Genomic DNA, 26,057 nt, shown 5'->3' with positions numbered 1-26,057 from the left:
GAGCCAGGCATAATCGCTAGAGACTTCCAGGTACCATTTTAAGGTCGCGCGGGACCCTTGCTCATTAATAAATTCATTAGCCAAATTTCTTGACGGAGTGCTATCTTGTATAGCTTTAATTCACTACATTTTGAACATCGATTCCTGTAAAATTTAACAAGGATATTCGGGGATGATGGAATTACATCATGATTGTCCTTTTACTGAAAGATAACCGTTGTCTGTGATGTTACAAGCCCTTAAAAGTTTAACCGCAGATAATGCGATTTTGTGTCCAAGTTTTCAGCTAGAACAGCGCACCAAATTAAATGATTGTATAGCTTAGTGATAAATCATAACCTCTTTTGTGCTACCACTAGAACGAAATTTTCGATTTCAAAAACTGCTACAAGTTAATCGCTTCTAAGAGAGCAAAAATGTGAAATCTTAACTTTGAAACGTGCTATCTCCATTGTGAGAAGGAAATTTAAAAAATTCGCTCTAGTCATAGCACAATAGAGTACACCAAGTTTATGTTCCTCGTGAATCAACTCTTGAAATTGTATATCGACGGAGAAAACTTGGACACAAATTTGCAGGTTTTGAGGCTTCCGAAGACCTTCCGAGTCAATGTTTACAACAACGTGTGATATATTTAAAGCTGTGAATCTAATTATGATAATTCCTTATGTTCCAGCGCACGTGCACAAAGCAGAGAACAATTACTAGTAATTAATTGTACAAAAGAGTTTAAAAACAAACATTCTCATGAATATTTCGTTTGTTGTCGGCTTCAGTCGTCCGGCAGTTCGTGCATACTCTTTAAATAAATACATATACTAATGATTCCAAGGGTCCTGCGCGACCTTAAACATGACTTATTAAGCCATAGTACTTAAATCAAGGCATCATTGGTGGCAACATGCACGTAGGGCTCAACCAGTGGTACCAATGGTGTTGAAACGTGTGGTTCAATGCGTTTTTTCCTGTCCTAGCTTGGGGCTATTCCATTTTATAGCCACCCCCCCCCCCCCCCTGTTGACGAGGTAAGTCACAATTTACCCTCTAAGAAAAAAAGATCAAAGTGCCGACATGATGCCCCCCTCAGAAAAACCCGATTTTTTCTTAACCCCATCGGAAAAAAAGACCACTTTTTGCTCATTTTTTACTTACCCCCTCAGAAAGAATCAAAGGTGCCGACATATTTAAGACCTCTTAAGAAAAATTCTTCAACGGGGGATGTGGATTTTTTTTTGGAATGGCCCTTGTTTCTGCCATTTTAAACTCGAACTATTACTCGGCCCAGTTCCCCTCGGCTAAGCGGTTTAGGACTCGGCTCAGTGCGCTCTCCCGCCCATTTTTTTTTATATTTTTATTTCCTATTCATTGGCCTTGCATACCTTATGAGTCCCTGATGAGACAGGGTATGCAAATGTTGTCACATTTTCATGATTGTCTTGTTTGTGAGCTCACTAGGTTGGGTAAATAAGCTAGTTAGTATAAATTGAGGAGATCCTGATGCGAGCATACACTGATCAATTCATCCATGCAGTTCACACCAGTGCAGGAAAGGAACTGCAGGCAAGCTTTGGCTACTATTGAAGAACGGGAAGATGCCCTGCTCGTGTCCGCTTCGTTGAGCGTTCAAAGGGAAGAAGAAGAGAAGAGTAGACGACGAAAGATAATTAACATTAAAAGACTACGGGCGCTTACGAACAGACTCCGTGCACAAATTAAAAAGCTCGAGAGAGAAATTGAGAGAGAACTCAAAGAATTAATGTAAATATTAAAGTAGACAATTGTATTCTTATTTTTCTCATCCTGTAAGGAATTTTTATCTATTTCCCTTTCAATTTGTAAAAATATTTGGTTAAAAAAATTTCTTAATTCCATTTTGAGAGTTTTTTAAACGAGAAGTTGTAAAATTAAACACAAATTATTTTTGCTTTTATTACACAATTAAAGAGTTAGAGTCTCTACAATTTTAAATTTCAAATGCATTTGTAACAGTCAAAACATATCTATTTTCCAGATGTGTCCATTTTTAACCAAAGCTTTAAAAGCTCCATTTTTAACCCGTGCTTGAAAAGTTCCAAATGTAATTGTATTGCCTTTACGAAGCCACTCTTTTTTCTGTACACAATAGCAGGATTTATTTCTCCTTTTTCTTGCTAGTTGCTGAGATCCTTCAGAGTTTGCATTCCCATCCTGAAATAAATAAAGAATAATTAAGCAAAATATAAAATAAAGGACAATATAAAATTAAGCACATTTTTAAAACCTTACTCTCTCATTAAACTCCTATGTGGTTATCTAATTTCTAAGTTTTTATAACCTTTTCTTAAAAACAAACACGAAGTCTAAATTACCACCATTTTCATTTCTTCTATTCCCCTCAACACATTTTAAAGATTTAACAAACTCCAAGCTTAAAAACAAACATAAAGTCTAAATTACCCCTTTTCATTTTCATTTCTTCTCTTCCCCTCAACACATTGTAAAGATTTAACAAACTCTAAATGTAATTCTGTCGTCATGTGATTCTTTTGTAATACGATTTTTTTTATTTTTTTCCACGCCCAACAGGGGCGGATCCAGGATTTTTCTAAGGATGATGCTCCAGTAAGGAATGGCGTAACTGACTGGGAGCCTCCCCTTTTTTTGGAGTAGCCTCCTCCCCCCCCCCCCCCTCCTGGGATTTAAAGACTTCACCAGACAAGTTTTCTTGTTGATATGGGCTTGACAACAGTGTATTATTCCGCCTTGGTTATTGTCATTAATGAGATATGGAAGCACAACTCCGACCGGAACTAATCCGGTACGAAGTGGCATGAATATGGGAAAAGGGTTCCGGGAACTAAGGAGCTCAGGGCAGACAGGTTACTTGTATTTCACTTAATCAACCGCAAGTTCCCGGAACCCTTCCCATACCGGAGATGGCATCAACCCCGGCTCGAACTGGGTGGGTGGGTGGGCGCCAACTAAAGTTCCCTCTTCGTCGGTTTGAATTAACTAACCACGAGTTATGAGCGTCCTTTTCCCTTTATATTACCCAGCGACCAATGAGCAGCAAGTCCTATTGCAACACATTGCTCTGCACGTGCTGAAGGTGATTAATGACCTAATCTCGGCGGAATATACATATTTACATGACTGTGCATAGTGTATTATTCCGCCTTGGTTATTGTCATTAATGAGATATGGAAGCACAACTCCTCCCTTCACCGCACCGCTCCAACAAGAAGACAGACCACTGTCACATCAATACTATATTTATTCCTTATTACCTCTCCAAACCTTATCCAAAATATCTCTAAACATATATAACACTCTAAACTAACTTGAAAGTGTTAAAGGCATTGCACTTTGAACTGACAATTTATTCCGGAAACGCAGTGACAAAACCTGTCAATTCATTGGTTACCTTATAGTGTTTACCCGTGTCCTTATCTAAATCCGCTAACTTTGCCGCTGGACCTGCTGGATTCAGAACCTGTTTCAACTTAATATAATGAAGGGCCGTCTTGCTAGACTTCCAGCCTACATGATCCATTATATCATTAAGAGAGACATCTGCAAGTGCCAGTGAAATAGCGGCACCGCTTCTAAAACCATGTAGAGTGAAACGCGTGCTCGAAAGACTCCCCTGCAACTGTTTCACATCTTATTTGAACCCCTCTTGAATGCAAAAACGTTGGCGTCTCCGGACCGTAACGTTTTTGTCCATACATGATTAAACAAAAATCCAGAATTATCTGGAAAGCGCAAAATTGTCGGAGTAGAAATACCTAACAGGTCGGCTGCCCGATCCGCCGAGAAAGAAAAGCTTGATCTCTGGCTAACACAAAAACCTGAATAGGATCTAAAGTAGGATCTCTTAATTTTGACTGAATATGCCGTGAAAGGATCTCAACATCTGAAAGCAGAACCGGATCTGCTTGGCGCGGGGTAATTCGTGCCCTCAACTGCTCCTCACGAACATTAGCCAAATAATCCTTCACTGACCTAGAGGAAGCAGGGTTACCTACACCTAATACAGAGTGCCATTCTGCTCCCCTACCGAGCTGGATAAAAATTGCTCTAAGTTTTCCTATTAAGGAGTCTACCGTACCAAACGCAAGCCGTTTGGGACAAGCACATTGACTTCGCTTACGCTGTAAAACAAACTCACAATTTGGCTTATGAACCAAAGTTCTTCCATCCTGATCCTTCCACACTAGAAACGCCACGACATCACACGGTAAAGCTGAACTTAAAGTTTTCCGACACGATAAAGATAACAGGAACCGAGAAAACTCTATCTCCAAGGCTGTCTTCTGCTTCGCATATCGAGTAGTGTTACGTGTTTGTATCAACTCTTTAACTCGCGCTGCAATCTGTTCTTCATCCACCTTATGTTTAAGTTTCAAAGCATCATCCTTGTCCAATACAACTGTCTTCCTGTTGTAACCACAACTCTGGCAAAAACGAAACCCTTCATCATTTGGGTACTGGCAACGAGGGCAAGCTACCGATGGCTGGAACAACTTGGGAATTCTTGGTAGAGACTGAAGTCAAAAAGAAAACGAACAATGTTCAAGACTATATGGACAACTTCGTTGATTTGAACCATACTTTAGTTGGTTAGAATTTCGAAACTCTGAAAGCCCAAAGCTTGAAAGGACAAACCCGTGGCTCGTACCCGGACCTGGACGGGTATCTAAGGACATCCCAATCACCCTCTGAACCTAGACAAATTGCTTTCCGAGAAAGACCTGTCAAAATTGGCCACCAGAATGGTCGTGGGTAAAGTTCAGGAACCACAATTGTGAATGGAATTCGAAATTGAGTAAGGAACCTTAGCACGGCAGGAACCAACCCAAATGGAGGGAAAATGTACGGGTTGGCCATAGCAGGTCCGATAAGATTAACGTCCTGAGCGAAGAAGTTCACACCCTTAGACTGAGGGCTAGGACACGGGGTGAAATGCGGCAAAGGGGTTCCTCCTTTGGAGAACTGTGCGTTAGAATCCAACGCCATCAAATCGAATGTATGACCACAGAGACCACCAAAAGTCTGTTCAATTAACTCCCACACTCTTGGAGAAAGTGTTGAATCCAACGCAGAAAGGCATCTCGACGGGCCATCGGCCTCATTTCGATCTGACGCGATATGAGACAGTTCTAACTGCAGATTTCGGTTAACAACAGTAAAATAGAGTTCCTTTGTGGCTGCCGTCAGTTGAGGAGAGTTTTTACTTCCTTGGCCATTATACGTGTCAATCGCTACTTGACTGTCAACCTGTACATCTACCCGACAGTCCCGCACATGCTCCGGAGTGGCTTTTATTGCGTTTGAGATAGCAAGCATTTCCTTGGTAGAGATGTTTAATCCAATCTGCTGTGGATTCCAATAATCCCTAAAGGATTGATCACCTGACGTTGAATGCATGACGCATCCCCAACCGTATCCCGAAGCATCCGTGGATAACGATAAACGAACATGCCTCTCTTCACGCCAAGGAACGTGGCCTTTCCAGGAGTCGAGAAAACGCCAATGGCAAATTTCTTCCCGAAGAGAATCAGTCATCTTAACTTGTCCATTTCCAGGAGATGAAGCAATAGCTGAACTTATATTTCTTATAAACAACTTAGCCCCAGACACTGCCAAGGAAAATGAAATACATTTCCCCTGGAATCGTTGAAGAGTGCGGACATTCACCGTTTTTTTGCAAGCCAGAATTTCTTCTCTTAAGGTAGCGAACGCAACGACTTTTCTCCCGGGAAGTTCGAAAGCTTGCTTTGAAGAGTCCACCACATGACCGAGATACTCTATACGCTTAGCCGGATACAAAACGGACTTCTGAATGCCAATTGTGTACCCTAATTGAATTAACAATGATGCAACAATGAATATGGCTACTTTCGCTGCCTCCAGCCTGAACTTTTCCGTGCGAGCTGAAGGAGATAAAGACCAAGGGCCAGTTGGAGCAAAGACCTCACCGTTAAGTCGATCATCAATGTACAAAGAACACGGAACTCCACATGACCTTAAATAGCTGGATGCAGCCAATCCGATAGTATGGTAAATATATGGAGACTCTTTCCATCCAAATGGCAAAGTTGTGGAGACAAACCACCATCCACCCCATTCAAAACCGAACAACTCCTGTGAGGACTCCTGCAGGTGGACGTGATCGCATCCTGACTTATCATCACATTTCGTAAAATACGAATCTTTGTAGATATAGCGCTTCACATCCACTAATTTATCAAGTGAAAAAGGACAATCCTTCATCCACAGATTGAGGAACCTGGCGTCCAAACATAATCTCGGCTTGGATGGCTCTACCGTGAGCGGAAGAACTAGGTACGGTGGTTCGTCCAGATCAACTTTTCCCCAAACCCTAACGGAACCCATCGCCACACGTTTGAGAATCGCATCCGAAATGAAGGTAGAAAACTTCTTACACGATGCATGATTCCGGAAATATTTAGGCGGAGGAAAGTCAGAGTCGTATGGTTCACCCTTAAAAGTACCCGAATAGTGATTCACAAAATCATGCACGTCTACTTTGCTCGAGATCCAATTAAGTATTTGGTCACCCTTCGGATGGTTAATCAAAATCTTCTGCCAGGCGGACGGGTCTTTGTGAACGCCGCCAGCCACAAAATGATCGGGGTCACGAAATCGCAACAGAGATAAATCAGGCACCTCTTCGGAAACTAGAACGTCCTTTATAGTGGGAATCTCTGTAACTCCCTCCTGAACGAGGACCCCATCTATAGTAGTCGAAAATAAGTTCTCATTGGGAGGCTGACAACAGGATAATTTATGATCAAATTCCTCATCTATCTTTTCCCAGGCAGGAATTTCAAAGCCCTCGCAGGTCCTTCTCCGCTTCACCTGGCGGATCTGCGAAATAATTGGGAAAAATACTTATAGGAAACTGAAAACCCAAACGAAATTATCCCTCCCAAGAAAATCTAACCACTAAAGATGAGGTCCCCGATCAGGAGAGAGTAACTTCCCACGCCCCGAAAGGAACGTCCACAGACTGCCCAGCAATAAGGCTAGCCCATGGGAGTTACTCACCCTCATCGAAGATAAAACTAAAATTTTGTTGTGGTACCCATATGCCATGAAATAAAAGACTAAGAAATGCCCTAAAAATACCGAAAAAAAAAACAGTAACAAAGGAAATCAACTTTGTACACACGAATCAATCTTATACTGTTTGTAATTCATTTATTCTTATTCTTATTACACGCAAATGGTTCAACTGAACTCAAAACCACAGATTTAATCCGTCCGATCACACTGGCGACCCCCTGAACCATCTCCCTCTCTTTGCTGGTGGTGGCTTTCCATCATCTCTCCAGCGCATTTGACAATTTCTCTGGTAATGACCATAACCCTTACAATAGAAGCACTGAACACCGCCTAGAGATCTACCACGATCACGACCTCGGAACGTGGGAGCCGAAAAGGATGGGACCCTCAGGGCTTTGTCGACCTTTGTCATAACATCAAGCACCTTCTCTTGGTCTTTGTCACCAAGAAGAGCCAAGACATATCTTTTAAATTGCTCATCTGAACCACCCATCTTCTCACGTAAAGCTTGGAACACTGTAGAGTAGTAACTGGCTTTAGGGTGTTTGGTTTCCAAAGCCACAACCTTCAGGTTTAAAATCTGCTCGAACACCTGGTCCTTATTAAATGGTGCAGCCTTTGACTTCACCAACTGCATAATCTTTTCGATGATACCATCAACAGTCGCTTGCTGCGATTGTTCTAGCTTCTGAATTCTCCTCGCGAAATCGTCCATATTGGGGATCTAAAGCCAACACAGAAAGTTAGCTTATAACTGACTCAATAAACCCATAATATATTGATTCACTTTCTCAAGCAGCCTCGATCACGGGCCTACGTTATCATTCTCTCATGCTGCCTCGATCACGGGCCCATTATATGATTTTCTCAAGCAGCCACGATCACGGGCCTGCGTTATCATTTTTTCAAACTGCCACGATCACGGGCCAGTTTTATCATTTTCTCAAGCAGCCACGAACACGGGCCTGCGTTATCATATTTTTTTTTTTTTTTTTTTTTTTTATACTGCCACGATCACGGGCCAGTTCCCATTTTTCACGCTGCCTCGATCACGGGCCAGCGTATCATTTTCAAGCAGCCACGATCACGGGCCTGCGTTACAATGAGATGTATATATACTGCCTCGATCACGGCAAGTTTCGTAACAGACAATAACAATTCAGTGCTTTACAGACGCGACTACAGCAAATAATAAACCCGATGTTCTATCCAGCGAAACCAAACGGTATGAACTACCCGTTAACGTTGTAACATAAACACAGTAATAAAAAAAAATTTAGAAACCAGCAAAGCAAAACAAAATGAAGCGATAAGACCTGATAGAAAGACCAACGAGGCAATAATATAAAACAAACTTGGGAACCCGTAACTAGAATAAAATTCACCGCAAAACCAAGGAACGCAAAACAAGGGAAAACGACATTACTACAGAAAGCCCGACCACGCGACCAAACCCCTAGTATAAGCTTCGCGAACTTGCGACAAAAGTTTAAAGTAAACAAGAAATAAATACCTCAGCGACTTGTCCATCTGCCGCTGGAGCGTTCGGTGCCGGTGCATTCGGTGCCGGTGGATTCGGTGCCGGTGGATTTGGTGCTAGTTCATCGTCTACATCTTGTAGCACTGCAAGAACCGCTGCAGGAGCTGCAATAGGAGCTTGTTCTTCCATAAATCTACAGTTCGAGCCGGGGTTGATGGAAACAAGACGACGCCAACTAAAGTTCTCTTCGTCGGTTTGAATTAACTAACCACGAGTTATGAGCGTCCTTTTCCCTTTATATTACCCAGCGACCAATGAGCAGCAAGTCCTATTGCAACACATTGCTCTGCACGTGCTGAAGGTGATTAATGACCTAATCTCGGCGGAATATACATATTTACATGACTGTGCATAGTTGCAGATCGCACTCGATCGAATTAGTGGGATGTCACACTTTGTCACGCACGTCACCACATGTCATGCACGTGACGTACTTGACGGCTTTTGGCAATGAAAATGGTGAAAGATTTTAAATAACATCTGGCGCAGACAAGAAAAAAGCGTTTACATTATGTGGATTGCTTGGAAATTAAGACGATTTGGGAGGCATATCCAAACAATTGGGGAAAATTGTGTTGGAGTGAAACGAACTAATTTCATGTAAATGCCACGTAATTATTTCTCCAAAAATTTAAAAACGCAGATACTCAAATATCAGAAAAAAAAAATAAGTTACTGCCTATAAGAACGTCGTGTGCCCGATTTCTGTAAAGCTTTTGGAGGGTGTTTATTCCTCGCAATTTTTAATAAATAATTTCGGCATTTATGTTCTTCCTTTCAAAAATCCTATCACACAATATGACAAAATATAATTTCAAGCAGCTGTACATGTATTTGTTAAATGGATATCTTAAAGGACAGCGCAATTGTATTTATTTTTTGTTTAAGTTACGGACCCCCGGGTAATACAAAATAAAAGCGAAATGAAATGGTAAAAGTGAAATAGTTATTGTCTATACTCAAGAAAATTGCTAGCGGTAGAAAATGATGATGTTTGTATGGCTTTCTCGTATACTGTTCAAAAACCTCAGTTGGCAAGAATCAAAGTGAATGAAACACTTGTAATATAAAGAAGGAGCAAACAGTTGTCAATTTAGGATACAGAAACTGTCTTTGTGCACTTAACTCGCCCGCACGTTGTTTCGTTTTCTTCTACTAAAGTCAGAGCACCGATCTATAAATTTGCATAATAATCAGACGAACACTCCAGCAAAATAATAACAGCAAATAGAAGACATTGAGTTTGTCAATGTGCAGATCAAGAATCACCGATGTCTCAAGTTATCAAAGAAATAAGAAAAATGGTTTGGTTTCTCTTCTGGGAAATATGTTTTGGAAATTTATTCGTAACTATGGCTTTTGCTACAGAGCAACGTGTGCCAACAGGTAAATACGAAATATGTTTTTCTTTTCGGTTATTTCACGTGCACCTGATATAATTCAGGATCATTAAAATATCATTTTTGTCTGTTTTTGTAGCATATGCATTTTACTAATATAAAATTCCAAACGCCATCTTTGTTAAAATCGTAGCTGTGTAGATCATTCTCATTTGCCAGAAACCAGTTGTTTGAAGGAGCCCTCGAGAATATGTTTTAACCTATATACAAGGCAGCGCAATTTTCTTGAATGTCAAAAGTATCACCAGCCTGAACTAATCTTGATATTTTGCGTTAGGGAATACTTGACAGGAAATTGGGAAGAAATTAAATATTGAAAACAGTTCCTTTATCTACCTCGAATTACTGCCTACATTATCCCTTGTAGCGTTTTTTTAAGGGCTTGTCGGCTTTCCCAAGACAATAGAGTATTAAAAACATAATAGGCCAACTTTCAACTCTTTGGATAATCACTGCGTATTATAAGCCAAAAAAAGAAAAACAAAAAAAATGACTGTATTTTTTAAACTTAACCATTCATTGCAGCAAATCTAACGACTTCTCAGTGGACGAATTGGACAAAGTGTTTCGGTAGATGCAATGCTAAGATTCAAATGAGACGGTGTCTAGTTCATTGTGATGACAACAAATTGGAGATTCGACAGTGTGTAACAAGTCAGAATTGCACAGGTCAGTAGGTACTTTAGTCTTTTGCATCCTATTAGGAGCAAATGCTTCAGTTGGTGAATCATTCTACCTTTATTTAACAATTATTCGCCGAGGTTGAAGTGAATAGTGGTGGATATTTACCGAGCCGTGAATTGCTTTAGTATATTCCACACAAGCTGAATAACAAGCGGACCAAAACATCACTTTCGGAAAACATAGCGACGCGTGAAGGCAGTTTGTTTCTCTTTAGCTGCTCGAAGGTGACTAGTACTTTGCTTATCACCTCCGAGTAAACCAATCAGCGCGCGCGAAAAGCACTATTCACTTGTGTGGTATATACTAATTAATGCCATACCTCGTTACTTGTCTTTTAATGCTATACCCCTTTAATTAAATAGCAATCTTTGTTTGAGTTGAGAACTGGTCACCTTGAACGGAACTGTGTTTAGGCAAGTTGAATAACAAGCGGACCAAAACATCACTTTCGGTAAACAAAGCGACGCGTGAAGGCAGTTTGTTTCTCTTTAGCTGCTCGAAGGTGAATAGTACTTTGCTAATCGCCTCCGAGTTAACCAATCAGCGCGCGCAAAAAGCACTATTCCATGTGTGGTACATGTGTATATACTAATTGATGCTATACCTGGTTACTTGTCTTTTAATGCTATACCCCCTTAATTACTTAGCAATCTTTGTTTTGAGATGAAAACTGGATCTTGCACAGAACTGTGTTAAGGCAAATATGCAATGTGTATCAATGCTTTCGTTGCCGCACAGGTTGGTAATTGCACAAGGGCACATTTGTCGCCAACTGATCACAATGAATATTAGTTTAATTCTTTCTTTTCTCGGCTCTTTCTCTTGTAGCTTACAAGGTACGCATTTCACATCTGGCTGATTTCTGGGCTAAAGTCAAGTTGGAGATCAAGTTAACCAGAACCTGGAAGCCGCTGTGTCATCCAGCATGGAACATAAACATGGCACATGAAGTGTGCCGTATTCAAGGCTTTCCATCAGCCGAAGCTGCTCTTGAGGGCGATAAAAATGTTGACAACGGTCCCTGTGACTCCATTCAGGAGTATAACAAGACATGTGAAGTTTTACAAAGAGAGATGCAATCGAGTTGCTATAACATTAACGAAGCTGTTGCTGTTTGCAAAGGTAACAAAGAGTACATCGTAAACTTAATTATGCTCTTAGAAAACTTGCTATGAATACAATGTGTTCATTTATTTAAAGTCCTTGAGGTATTCGTAGAACAAGTCGCTATGCTACTTTATGACCAATGCCTTTTTAATCGTTATGGGACAAGGATTCTTTTTTTGCCCTGTCCACACTTACCCAAGTAAATTTGAAAACGCATCTTTTTTTTCCTCCGGATAGCTCAACCTTCCAAACCGAGGCATTATTTTTAATTGGAATTGGAATGGGAATAATGGGAATAATAATAATAATAATAATAATAATAATAATAATAATAATAATAATAATAATAATAATAATAATAATAATAATAATAATAATAATAATAATAATAATAATAAAAGAAATTCCCATTATTTATTATTCCCATTATTCCCATTCCCTTTCCCATTACTAAGTAAATTTGAAAAAGCCGTATGAATTGTTTTCCGTCCAAATTAATCTGGGTAAATTAAAAATGACACGCTTTATCGCACGCAGAAATACAACGCATGCAAAGAGCTGTTGTTTAGCCAATTGAATTTTTGTTTTAATGATATGTTCTAAAGCTCTCTAAAAAAAAATAATGCCTCAGTGTGGACCTATCCGGAGAAAAAAAAGATGCGTTTTCAAAATTTACTTGGGTTAGTGTGGACAGGGCAAAAAAAAGAAACCTTGTCTCATAACGATTAAAAAGGCATTGCTCATAAAGTACCATAGCGACTTGTTCTACGAATATCTCAAGGACTTTAAATAAAGGAACGCATGGCATTTATAGTCCACATTTACCCAGGTAAATTTGAAAGTGATACGCTTATTCGCACGCAGAGTTAAACCGCATGCACAGAACTTTTTTTAAGCTAATAAACCTTTTGTTTTGAAAGATGTCACATGACTATTTGACATAAGCGTTTTTAAAAATGTCCCATTTCGCCCGTTTTCGCCGGCCACACTACAACATCTAGCCGGTGTTTTTAAATTTACCCGCTTAGGAGAGCGTTTTTGAAAAAAAAAAAACCGTTTTCGGTGAACGAAAGCGCCGTTTTAGTGTGGGCGGTTAGCCTAGCCGGAGAAAAAAAGATTCGTTTTCTCATTTTTCCGGGTTCGTGTGGAAAAAGCCTTTAAAAATTAAAATTTTCCATTAAGCCATATAAACATTAAAGAGAAAATATAAATTTAAACTTATGCCCTGTCCACATTAATCCGGATAAATTTGAAAACAGAGAAATTTGAAAACGCAATATAAACGATTTCCGTCCACATTAATCTGCATTCATTTGAAAACGATACACTTCATCGCACGCATGGTTGCAACGCATGCACAGAGCTATTGTTAAGCTAATTGAACCTTTTGGTTTGACAGAGATCGCATGACTATTTGACGTCAGCGTTTCCGAAAAGCTTCGTTTTCGCCGTCCACATTAGTGCGTTTTCAAATTTCGCCACTTTGGAGAGCGTTTTTTAAAAGCTCCGTTTTTGGTGACCGTAAATGCCGTTTCAGTGTAGACGGTTGGCCTATAAGAAAAAAGAAATATGCGTTTATAAATTTACCCGGGTTACTGTGGTCAAGGCGTTATTTTACTGGATTCCACGTGATTCAGGTTGTATCGCACTGCATGGACGCCTTCCATTACGTTTTTACGAGAATTCCTTTTTTATTTACACGTTCCGCCTTCTTAGATGCTGTAATTGCCAACGTTTTATTTTGGATTAATTTATTGATAGGTCGATTGATTGACTGTAAAGGTTTGCTTTTAATCATAAGCTCTTCTTCTTAGTCCCTGTCTCACTTGATGGTTCTTACTCTGGAATAGTTCAGTTTTCGCACAAGGACAGTTTGAAAACAATATCTGTCCAAGGATGGAATATGAAAGCCGCCGAAGTCGTTTGTCGTGAGTTGGGTTTCAAGGCAGCCATAGCTCCTTTGTCTACTAATGGTAATCTGCTTGCTGTAACAAATACGTGTATTGAACGGATAGACTGCACTGGTAACGAGACGTCATTGAGCTACTGTTTACTGAAGTACACTACTAACTGCAAAGGAAATGCTGATGTAAACGCAACTGTAACTTGTGAACCAAGTGAGTATGTTCTTCTGTATGAAAGGGGACTTCGGCCTGTGGATTTTCTAAAATGAAGATTTAGTATTCCCCTTCATGATCACTTTCCATGTTCCGGTACTGAGACTGAACAGAAAGGGTGAAGTGAAGAGTGTTCGAACTTACTTTAGTATTTTTACTGCTGGATTTGCCCAAAAAAGTCAATGAACTCAAAGTTTAAGTAGAACTCTATAGGGCGACTGTTTTCTTAGTCTTTTACATTGTGGCCCTTAAACAACCAAAAACAAAATCCCCGAAATTTCTTAGAATTATGAGCGAAATACAATATATTGTTAAAATCTTAACGATTTTAACTGATGCGAGGCAGACCAGATGGTGGCTTGCAAAACGTGGATGAGTTAACTTCGGGACCATTGAATACAAATCCGACTGGTGGCAGGGAGGAGGATTTGAACCTGGGAACTCTGGATTACAATTCCAGCGACCAGACCACTAAGCCACGCTTTTTATTTAATTAACTGAATAAAAATTTACTTGTTATGCAATTTTGTTTTGTAGAACATGGTCTTGTCTCCCAGTTTCGCGAGGTTAAGGTTATGCAGCTTGGAAAACAGTTGTCCTATACTTGCAGGCTAAGTGGTACACCCCGCTGGTATGACGTCAACGGTCACATGATCAAAAACAGCCAGGAGCGCCAAATAATAGTATCGACTAAAGCCAATAAAGCAGGCATTGTTTTTCTAAGAGTAACTCTTGATAATGCTGGTGTCTACTTCTGCAATGGAACAAAATATTACGGCTCATTGATTATTTACGTTAAAGGTATGTCATTTTTATAAATTCATGTTAGACGATTCAAATTCCACAATCCAACAAAAACACAGTAATGCAGGTGAATGAAAATGAAATTGGCCTGCAAAAAGCATAGTGTTTACTATAGTAACTTCAATTTAGTTTTAACCCCCGGACGTACATGCAAATTCATATCCCACCGTGGTACAACGGGGATGGGGTAGAGGGTTGGTGATAAATTTCCTTTACAAAAATGCATATTTGTGTCGGCTTTGACGTCATATCAGGTCATAAAAGAAGCCATCTTGGATCCGTCATCTTGGAGTTCACTCTTTCTTAGAAAGTCAGAAAATGGCGGAATCGAAATTGATACAAAATAAAAGAAATCGTACAGTTTTGTTTTGAGAAACTGGAAAAATATAGGATTCTTACTAATGATGATTTCTGGTCAAACCGGCTTGTAATAATGACGTTGCCATGGCAATGTTAAAAATCATAAACACATATTTGACATTTTTTATCAGGGATGAATGAACAGCTACGTAAATTTAACGTTTCAGCGTCATAGAGTTAATCCCTTTTTCAAAATTACTAAACACAAAACTTAGGGAAGGGTGGCATCCACTCCCTCCCCATCACACGTCCTTGTACGTCCGTGGGCGCTTTAAAGAAGCAGTTGAGCTTTTTTAGTGAATTACCGCCAAAGTGATGTATTCCGTTAAGGTAAAGGTCAAATTCACGATTCTAAAAAGAGTGTCCTATTTTCTAGCTTCTTCCACGACGAAAGTAAAACAAATTGTTAAAGAGGGGCAGAGAGAAATTATTACCTGCGATGCCAATGGCATTCCGCATCCAATGGTTTTGCCAATGTGGTGGAAAAATGGAGTGCGTTTAAACGAAGGCGAGTTCAATCTAACAGCAAAAAATAACAGTCTTATTATCCAAAAGACAACCGCTGAAGACGAAGGAAACTACAGCTGTAAGACATTGCAGGTGTACGAGAACAGCGCAATGAAGCAAAAGTTTACTTTTGATGTAGAGGTCATGGGTAAGTACGTTTTTAAACTAATGAAAAATGGTTTGACATAGAACTAAACGGCATGTAGTTTAAGAAAAGTTTTTTATCATCATTAAATTTAAGTCGGTTTAACTTCAGATTTTAATATTCCACGTAGGATTATATAGTACTGAAATAAATCTGAGTGACTATAGGATAAATTCAAGAAGCCTTTTACATAATTCCATTTACAAGTGTCTGTAACGTTTATTATAAAACATTCTCCTTGCATATATATAATAAGTAAAGTACGTTTACTGAGAATATAACTCATGAACCATTTATCAAGACTTTGAGACATTTGCTGAAGTAAAATGAGGACAGCTTATAAGGATATTGATATCCTTCTACCTGTGACCTAGCTAGTCACTCGTTCAATCATAAGACTGTTTTCTGTTTTGCACGACAAAAATGTAACGACCATTTCGACGTATCATGTAAGAGAACGCGTCCAAATCAACAACGACAAAGGTCGCACATAAAAAACCTCTTTACATTTCGATACTTTGATCAAAGTCTGAAAAGTAAGACTATTGAGCGACGTCGTCTTAACAATAAACTGCCATCGGTTATACTGGTGTAGTTCATTTCTTACTAAAATATATTTTGTGGTACCAAAGCTGCACGAACCAGTAAAACCATAAAAAAAGGATTCGTGAAGGGTGCAAAACTATTACTTACCGTGTATTAATAAAGATTCGTCACAATGTAACTTTACGCTTGACATGTACACGTATCATGCATTACCACCCCAAGAAGACGTTTACCTATTCAATTACACTCCGGCTCGCCACACTAGAGGGTTCCTGTCTGACTGTACTCTCAAGGAAAATAACGTCTTTTAGTATAATTTCAGAGGTGATTATAAGAATTGAAGCATTCTGATTGGTCGAGAAGCTCGGCTTATGAGGCTATATTCACCCCGCGCGAGGTGATTATAGCTTTGAAGGTTTGGTTACTTAGCCACGCCACCTTTGACATCCAGGCAAGTAAACATGGCCGCTTTTGCTGAATGAAAATTTCTTTGATTTGAAAGAAACCAGTCCAAGTCCTGGATATTTTAAACACTGGTAATTTTTCAAATTAACTACCAAGGCTTCTGGACCGAAAATATTTTTAAGAGATGGTGCTCAAGGCATTAGAAATGATCGTAAACACGGCGGTTGTGGCGATCGATGAGAAACTCAGTCAGATCGATTGAGCAAACATTAAGCTTACTTATTTAGTTCTCTTCTCACCGGAGCTACTCATTTTCGAGAGGATACCCACATTCGCTTAGAAGTCATCAACAATCATACAAAGGTACCGGACATCTATCTTTCTCATAGTGTTTGTTTTGTTCCGTTTTATTGCTTTAACTAAACAAATTCTGATTGTAATCGATGAATTAAACTGGTTTACACCGTGTGCAAGCGAACACTTGTGTTTGCTGTTTTCTTGTTTACTATTGTTATTTTTTTAAGTTCTTGATGATCACCTTTAAAAATTATACTAAAACAATTTTTCGCCTTAGGCTCAGTGATTATTGTTGAATAATCCTCTCGACTTCGTCTCGGGGATTATTCAACAATAATCACTTCGCCTTCGGCGAATAATTGTTAAATATTGCTGAAGTGATTGATGTTTCTTTTGTTTACACCAAGGAACGGAGAAGCCAGCGACTCACAATGCAACAGTAAACATGACAGAGATTCCATTGGTTGACAGTTCAACAAAAAACATGGCAAAGATACCAGCGGTTCACATTACAACCGAAAACTTGACGTTTGCCGTTGGTGATCAGGTGTTGCTATCATGCAAGATTGAAAACACCAGGCTGTCCGTTACTGCAAGGTGGATAAGAGTCCAAACCGAACAGATCCTCGAGATCGCCAATTTCTCATATGATGGAAAAGTAAGACAGAATTACCATAAACTCTACCATACAATCGATAAGGTATCTACCGCTGACGCAGGGAGGTATATGTGCGCCGTTAAATATTATTATGGTACACTACATGTGTCCTACAAGTTACGAGTCAGAGGTAAATATTACTTTAATGGCATACTTACCCTATAATTCTGCCTTTCACTAAGGCGATGTTTCGCGTTGCCTGAGGTACTGCTGTTATTCCCCAATTTGTTTATCACTTGGTAAATTTGAATAGCAAAGAGAATTTGAATTCAATGTTTATATGCAGTACCCATTATCCTCTTCCCCCAATTAACTTTCCCTTCCTGGAATGATATATTGATTGATTGATTAATTAATAAGCCAAGAAAATTAACTAACAGAGAATAATGACTGTTTGGTGTTCTAACTCATAGTTCATTAAAGTATGCTTCAACTCAAAAGCATACCCTCTAATAACCGTTTTCCGCACCCCCTGCTGCCACTCCAACCACCTTTCCACCCCCAACCACCCCAATCTGAATAAATATTGTCAGGGAATGGACTTAAGATGGTTTCCGCCGAACATTCGAGCAATACAGGCAAAAATACAGTTACCAGAGAGATCTCATAGCATGGTAACAGTTTGAGCACAGCTAACGAAAATCTACCAAAACTTAAGCTCTCAAGCTGACCCCGCCAGAGAAAAATGGATTTGAAATTATCTACCTTCATTTCAATTAAAACGGACGTTTCGCGCCACTTTAAAACAAAATGGCGCGTGTTTTAAACATATTTTACGAGGTTTGTCTTTAATATCACGGGGTCACTAAGACAAATGAATTTCAGTGAGATGTTTCAAATATTATGTAAAATGTTGCCGTGCTATTAGTAGATTTTTGGTACTTAATTTTTGCACTCATTGCTCGAACTTTCAGCGGAATCCGTCTTAATAGTTATACTGTTAACTGACAGATCTACTGCTGCTGTAGAGTCAAGTACCAATTACATAATGCAACTTACTGCGTCAGGGTTCAATTCACTGACCAAAATGACGTCGTATAGTTTGTAGTTTCTTGTAACCTTTTTGTAACACTTTTCTTTCCCTTGCAATAATCTGTGAAGATGTCCATGCAACCTCTGCAAAAAGAATCATCTCTACAGTAATTATTCTAAGTGTCATATCCATATCTGTCCTAATCTGCCTGAGTGTGGTCGTCTGTTTTCTGTACCATGGAAGACACGTTTCAGGTATGTCTCCCCAGGCTCTTATCTTTAACAGTTTGTGTGTATAGACTACGATCGCGCGTGCGTTTCCGGTGCGTTGCACTTGACGGGAATTGAAAAAGCTTTTTTTTTTTTTTTGGTTAAGGTCCATCATCATCATCATCATCATCATCATCATCATCATCATCGTCATCATCATTATCATCATCATCATCGTCATCATCATTATCATCGTCATCGTCATCATCATCATCATCATCATCATCATCATCATCATCATCATCGTCATCATCATTATCATCGTCATCGTCATCATCATCATCATCATCATCATCATCATTTAATTTGTCTCCAATAAGACCTGCTAAACAGGGACACTGCTACTTCTTAAAAGTAAATACTACAAGATATTGGTTTATTTATTGTAATAATGTGCTCAAACCCACTATGTTTTTTCTGAATGTATTCTTAAGAATAATGATACGCTATGTAAAATATGCAAATTTTACTATAGTAAATGTATTTCGCTACTTGCAGTTAAATCCGGTAATAAAAAAAAAGCGTACCACTGTTAATGTTCTTTTGAAGCCCAAAGAGACGATGCTACGCATGAACCGACAGAAAACTGGGCACTAAATGGGTAAGTGTTATTTGAGATTAAATTTTGGATTGCAAACGATAGAGATTAAACGTCTACCATATTATACAGTTTACTTCTAGTAGAATAGTTACAATACAGACTGCTAGTAGATTGTGGCTACAAGAGGTTATGAGTAAAATAGTTTTTTTTTTGGCACAGCAAGAAAAGCCAGAAAACAAAGAAGTTTGCATCATAGCTTACCGTAAATTTCCTCTTTCATTAATTGATCAAAATTAAGTTGGTCGAACTGGGCATAATTCTCTTATTCTTAATTATCTAGAAGGCAATTTTTACAATCAATCGCATCCTAATAATGCTATCATTGGGGATCATGTCAAGATCCCTGACTAGCATTAGAAGAATGCGATTGACTCCTAATTTTAAAATCTTCGCCACTTAGACGAACAAACGCCTGTTCACTGGCATACAAGTAAAAACTGTTAAAATTAAAATTAAAGTTCTTTCTGTGTCTTTTTTAATGATAATGTTAATGACATTAGTGTCATTGGAACTAAATGTGCTTTATTTCATTAGAACTGCTTTTAGTTGGGAGATCCCGTCACAACAAATCGATCTACAAAGCGTGCTGGGGAGCGGCACTTTTGGTGAAGTGTGGAAAGCTGCTGTCTGGGGATTAGATGGAACTCCGGGACAGAAAACTGTTGCTGTGAAAAAGCTGAAGCGTGCGAAAATGTTATGTATTTTCTCCTCTGATGGAGACTTGCAAGATGATGCCCATTTTTTCCATTCAGCTCAATAATTTTTCACTTATCTTTTTTTTTTCTGGCATCGGAAGCAAGTCATTCCGTTGTAGTACTCTTTAACTTCATCGTCGTCATCATCATCATCATCATGAAAAATAAACTAGCATGAAAATAAACGGCTTCGTTGCTAACAGCAGTTCCAATTTTGATAATCCTTAGTGTGAAAACCGACCATAAGTGGCGGTGTATAATTATTTTTTACAGTATGACTTGTTTCAACTTGTCTTCCCAGACAACAGCTCTCAGTCAGAAATGGAGTCACTTGAACAAGAAATAGAGTTGGGAAGGTCATTGAAAGGGGACAGACATCCAAACATTGTGAATTTCCTGGGATGCGTTTCTTCTTCAGGTACTAAAGAGCATTTAGTGTACCACCTACTGTTTATGCAAGTGTTTAAGTTTGTTTCAGTTGTTATCGTTGGATATTGACCGTCCAAAAAAAATCCAGTGGATGGGGAATGCGTTTTCATCTGTAAATTCATCAGAGAGAACACTAAAGGAAAGTGTACAACTGAATTGTAGGACCCATTTGTTATTTCCAGATGTTTTCAAAAATAATAATTCTACAATTCACCCGGTTCAGGCATTATGCGAATTGCGGCCAAATTTCTTTATTAATTGAAACGTTTTGGAAGCTGATAAACGTAGAGCTATCCCAATATTTTGTTGTTTGTATTGCACGACGGCGTTATTTATAAGTAATCTCATTATTTTTGCATCTCAGTATTTACTTTATTCTCACCACCAGAGGCTTCTTTGATGTTGGTACTTGAATATGCACCATACGGGGATTTACTTGGCTACTTAAGGAAAAGCAGAGGACTGGAAGACAAATTTTACAATTCCTCAGAGTGTTGTCGAAACGAAGTGACGCCATACGATCTGCTTTCTTTTGCCCAGCAGATTGCCTCTGGCATGAATTTCCTTGCGTCCAAAAAAGTACGAATCGTTTACTAACTCCAAGCCAAGCTAGAACGGGTTATGTCGAGTTATGAGAGGGTTGGAAATCGTTAATATCGCTTAATTAAGAGTCGCCAAGACTGCGTAATTTGAGAGTTTCAGACCAAAGGAAGGCTGACATACTCACTCCCGTTCTTTCCTGGTCCGATTTTTACCACAAACATTTAAAGCATGCAGATTCGATTTTACGACTCTTGGGAGCCTTCTGTTTCTCCGTAGTAGGATGACCACCATATTTGTGGAAGGCCGCGGTTCGATTCACGTTGGAAGAACTTGGCAATTTTAGCTAGATATTTCTCATATTTTAAACACTTTTAAAACGATCGCAGTAAATATGAAATTGGAAAGTACAACCTAAAAAAAACGAATGACATATATAATTGATTTTATTAAAGCCGTGCAGTATTACAGTGACTGCCATGCAGAGTACAATAAAAATTTTTCTTTGTGTGTTCAAGTGGCAGTATAAGTTTAGTTTCCCTTTTTTAAAAAAAAATAATTTGACTTGCTATGATATTAGTGTATTTTGATTAACTTATTATTTATTTTAACAGATCCTCCACCGCGATCTTGCCGCTAGAAATATACTTGTTGGCGTTGGCAGGATCTGTAAAATCACAGACTTTGGACTGGCGCTTGTGAGAGAGAAACATCAGTATCTTTACTGCACTGCAATCAGAAAGGTAGTTTCTTCTTCGCACTGTAGAATAAGCTCACGGCTATCTAATAAGTACAGAATATTTTTAACTTGTCTTTTTATAACGAAAATCTAAGGGGGTGGGGGGAGGGAGGGTTCCCATCAACCTCCATCTACTCAGTGTACGGTCGTAAAGGGATGAATTTAGATGTACGCCCCAGGGTTTATGTACCTTAAAATTTCATATTTTCGGTAGTTGGCGTTACAGATGAAGAAAGAAGTTTGTGTGCATTTCCTCTTACAATCCTGAAGAAATGACACCGGAAATAAAAGAAACATTGTAGTGCTATTTCACGTGGCTATCATGCCAGGCTAATTGTTTCAATGGTATCAATAAATATCTATAAAATAAATAGTTTAAAACATTACATTTTTTAGACGTATACGGATTCAAGGTAAAAAGAATCTGGAATTCATTTAAATTGTTTCTCAAATATAAATCTTCTTCTAGGTATGAATCATCTTGTTTGTTTTCACCAGGGTCGACTTCCAATCAAATGGACAGCGCCAGAACATTTGTTCAATGATTCTGAGGAGAATAATGTCCGTGTGTCCGAGAAAAGTGACGTGTAAGTAACAAAAAAATAATTAAAATTATTTATGTGACGTTTAAAGAAAAACATTATTTTGAAAGTAAAACATCTACGCTTATTCGTTTTCGTGGGAAGGTTGACGATGTAAAGGATTTTCTGACAGAATCAATTATCTATTTAAAGTACTCGTTATCATTGTTTTCTTTTCTGTACTAATGTAATATTTTTTCTGATTCCAACAGATGGTCTTATGGCATTATTCTGTATGAGATCTTTACATTAGGTGGGACACCAAACTGCGTTTAATACGTACAAAAGCTTGTATTTAAACCTTTTGTAGTCATCTTATTAACGATTTTTGTCCTAGGGAAAATAGCCGGAATAGTACCTTTCAAGTGTCACAGTTTGTTTTTGTAGAAGCATAGAAATCTCTAAAGAAATTCCGTGCGACTGTGTAGCGCATATAACTAGTGAATTGAAACGATAATAAAATGTAAATAAAAATGAAAAATGCGCCAGATGGTAGTAAAATGTTTCCATACGTTTCGGGGCTACTGCTCCTTCTTTAGTGGAAAATGTGAAATGCATTTCACATTTTCCACTGAAGAAGGAGCAGTAGCCCCGAAACGTATGGAAACATTTTACTACCATCTGGCGCATTTTTCATTTTCATTTACATTTTATTATCGTTTCAATTCACAGTTTGTTTTCTATTGATAACTACTTCTTAATTTGCTCTTTGCATGAACTAAATGCAAAATAAAACTCCTGATTGTTAGCGGCAGCACAACAAAAGACAACATTTGGTAGATATTTTCTTACTGGAGACCAGAGTGAATTCGGTAAAAGAATACATACATTCTTAATACGAAATTGCCTTGCAGGAGGCATTCCCTACCCCGGTTGGGGTGAGTGGAAGGTAGTGTATGAGCTGAAGGTCAACAAGTACCGAATGAATCAGCCAGATCATGTCAGTGATGAATTGTAAGTAAAGCAAATTATCGGTAGTCTACCTAATAACTCCTTCTAAGGATTGAACAGCTAACTACAGACACAATTGTTGAATTCATCCACAATCAAATTATTGATACTTGTATGAATGTATTATTACCAAAGGATACATCTTATAAAAAGTAACAAATGCCACAAATCATGGACTAATTTTAATTGAATAATATTTTAATTCAATGACAAAAAAAATCCATGAAGTTTAGTTATTTTTCATAAACAGGTACCCAATAATGTTAGATTGTTGGCGTGACAACCCGGACGATCGTCCTTCCTTTGAACGTCTCCACCAGATAACAACTGGATTCTTGCAGGAAGAGGTAAAAAAGAGATAATAACACAAATGCCGCCATGGCTGGCATTTATGAGATAAAACAAAAGTGTTAGCAAAAAGGCTGCCTTGACTTGCATGCAAGTTGCTTATCAGTTTTGTCGTAGTTAAAACCCCCCAAGAAAGGTCTATTGTTGTATCTGGTGTGCATGCACATGTATACTGAATGTACCATAGGAGGTAGCACGAATATCGTTATACTGTCGTGATAAAGTCGTAAACCGATTCTTATACCTAATCATACCTTTTTGGTACGCTTCGGCGGCATATCAGGCGAGTTTGGTCGCGCCATGGCAATGGCGAGACCAAACGAGCCTGATATGCCGCCGAAGCGTACCAGAAAGGTACGATTCGGTATTTGCCGTACCCAAATTCACCCAAAAATCCGGTGAAATTTTAGTAGTTGGGTTGTGTGGCCCGCAAGAAGATTTGTTGTATCTTTTATCAATTTGCTGTTTTGGAAATTTTTTGACTCGTTTGTTTGAAGTTTTATTCTATACATTTTCAAAATCAGTACGCGTCGGCAAACATCGCGCAACTGGCGAGCGTGCAAAAGTTTGGTTTTGGCGGGAAAGTTTTTACTCCCTTTACGACCGGTTAACAACAGCTAAACTTGAAATACGAAGTTCTGTTCTTTTGGTAACACCTCTTTTCTTTTCATCGCACAGTAGCACTATTTCACGTGAAAGTGACCGTGATATTATGGCATATCAGGTCAGTGACTTAATATCGTAGGATATCAGGACAGTAGATCGTGCTTCTGATTGGCTACTTGCGAATTTGGGTACGATAAATACACAATACCACGAACAAAAAGTTTAGTTTGCAAGGAATATAGAAAGGTGACAACGATGTTATTTTCTATTATCACGAGTGTGGGAAAAAAAGAGTCCTTGACGGGAATCGCGAGCCCATAACCTTTTGCAAACCGGTCAGATGCTCTAACCATGACCTACATGGAGACTCGTGGCAAGCTTGGTCATTAATAAAGATTCATGTGTGGCGCACGCACTGCATGCTGCAATGTCCCCTAAGAGGAAAGGAAAAAAATGATGGGAATTTTAAGCTCGGTTACTGAAAGTTTTTAGTTTTGGTGATAATTCAAATATGGCTTTAAGCTATATATGTACGTGTGTCTCGCAGCAGCCAACTAGGCTGTGACTGATCTATTTGCCTATCATCACTTTCAATATTTTTTCCAGCACTATCTGGATCTGGACATGTCAAAGTACGAAGCAAATCTTTACACAAATGTGGAAGAACTCGATGCTGCTATGGGTCAAGCACACTCTTTGGAGACTCGAGGGCTCTCTGAGGAAATTGCCAACATGCCAACAGAACACCAGGACAGCAGACTGTGGAACTGGTTAACAGCCATCTTCAAAACTAGTTTGTCGCAGAAATACTGTGTTGAAAGCGACAAATAGATAAGAACGAGAAATAGTAGGGAGTTAAATAAGGTTTAAGAAGAATTAAATACAGTGCTATTAGGTAACCTTAGTTTAGAGCGTTTGAAAAAAAAAATTAAGAGGGGCGAGGGCTGAAAAAAAACATTTAACTTTAAAGCTTTCCCCTGCTGTTAAAACTGCTTTTTTTGCTGGCAGATTTTAAATAAATGATAGATACACCATTCGAGTTGAACAAAAACTGATGCAAATAGTGTTTTAGTGGACAAAAAAGTCTGAGCTACACCCAGCGTGGTCTCCTTTACATTAGGGGATTTAAAATTCGACTTTTCAACAAGCATTTCTGACACTTTTATTTGGGAGTCCCCATGGGATCGACTGTCACAGGTCTTTTCTTTATCCAATATATGCTCGTGACTAATTACAAGAAGAGGTTTATCGTAAAGGCTGGTTCTCATATGATCGCCCCGATCGTTTCTATCGCCTCTGTCGCTTCAAAAAGTTTGCTTTCGATCGGGGCGATCATATGAGACTATAACAGAGATTATCGCTAACGTCTGCAACGATTGGGGCGATCACGAGCGCTTCGATCGCTCATGTTCTATCCGGGCGATCGGTCGCAGACCGCGGCGATCGCAAACGATTAAATGAGAACTACTTTCACACAGGAAGACGATCGAAGCGATCCAAACTGTCCCATGGTGCATCAATATTACCCAGAACTACGTTTCCGTTTGGCCTCTCTCTCCCTCTTTCGCTGTAAAACGGCAATACCGATAAGAATGGAGACCACGAGGTTTGCTCTTGCATCGAAGGCTGCCATAAGCGATATCGGAGTTTTGAAAAAAAAAACACACGTGCGTCAATCGGTATA

At 39.0% G+C, this 26,057-nt stretch overlaps 3 protein-coding genes across 5 annotated transcripts; 1 reads left to right on the top strand and 2 right to left on the bottom strand.

The window, feature by feature from the left end:
* Positions 1-26,057, top strand: LOC144663532 (fibroblast growth factor receptor 1-like). 3 transcript variants are annotated; one of them, XM_078524505.1, is made up of 18 exons: positions 1-30; positions 10,537-10,680; positions 11,524-11,817; positions 13,617-13,919; positions 14,457-14,720; positions 15,460-15,738; positions 17,391-17,771; positions 18,743-18,868; positions 19,433-19,484; positions 20,019-20,167; positions 20,481-20,597; positions 20,997-21,187; positions 21,763-21,891; positions 22,386-22,474; positions 22,681-22,721; positions 23,323-23,422; positions 23,670-23,766; positions 24,980-26,057. In XM_078524505.1, exons 2-18 carry the CDS (start codon positions 10,605-10,607, stop codon positions 25,202-25,204), a joined length of 2,913 nt encoding a protein of 970 aa, XP_078380631.1. In that variant the 5' UTR covers positions 1-30; positions 10,537-10,604; the 3' UTR covers positions 25,205-26,057. The 3 variants fall into 3 exon arrangements, with proteins under 3 accessions (XP_078380631.1, XP_078380630.1, XP_078380632.1); XM_078524504.1 differs by lacking the exon at positions 1-30 and adding an exon at positions 9,817-9,997; XM_078524506.1 differs by lacking the exons at positions 1-30; positions 15,460-15,738 and adding an exon at positions 9,817-9,997.
* LOC144664235 (uncharacterized) lies at positions 1,990-8,769 on the bottom strand. The gene is made up of 5 exons (XM_078525340.1): positions 8,585-8,769; positions 4,648-6,873; positions 4,151-4,526; positions 3,404-3,519; positions 1,990-2,187 (listed from the first exon to the last, which is right to left on the bottom strand). The coding sequence occupies exons 1-5, from the start codon at positions 8,738-8,740 to the stop codon at positions 1,990-1,992; spliced, it is 3,072 nt and encodes a 1,023-aa protein (XP_078381466.1). The 5' UTR covers positions 8,741-8,769.
* On the bottom strand, positions 6,832-8,591 carry LOC144662504 (uncharacterized). The gene is made up of 2 exons (XM_078523316.1): positions 8,116-8,591; positions 6,832-7,909 (listed from the first exon to the last, which is right to left on the bottom strand). The coding sequence occupies exon 2, from the start codon at positions 7,784-7,786 to the stop codon at positions 7,274-7,276; it is 513 nt and encodes a 170-aa protein (XP_078379442.1). The 5' UTR covers positions 7,787-7,909; positions 8,116-8,591; the 3' UTR covers positions 6,832-7,273.

Source organism: Oculina patagonica, chromosome 8 (genome assembly GCF_052425735.1).
Source record: "Oculina patagonica isolate OP01 chromosome 8, crgOcupat, whole genome shotgun sequence".
NCBI lineage: Eukaryota > Metazoa > Cnidaria > Anthozoa > Scleractinia > Oculinidae > Oculina > Oculina patagonica.
Note: the sequence above shows the minus strand (reverse complement) of the source record. Positions and strands in the feature narration are given on the sequence as shown.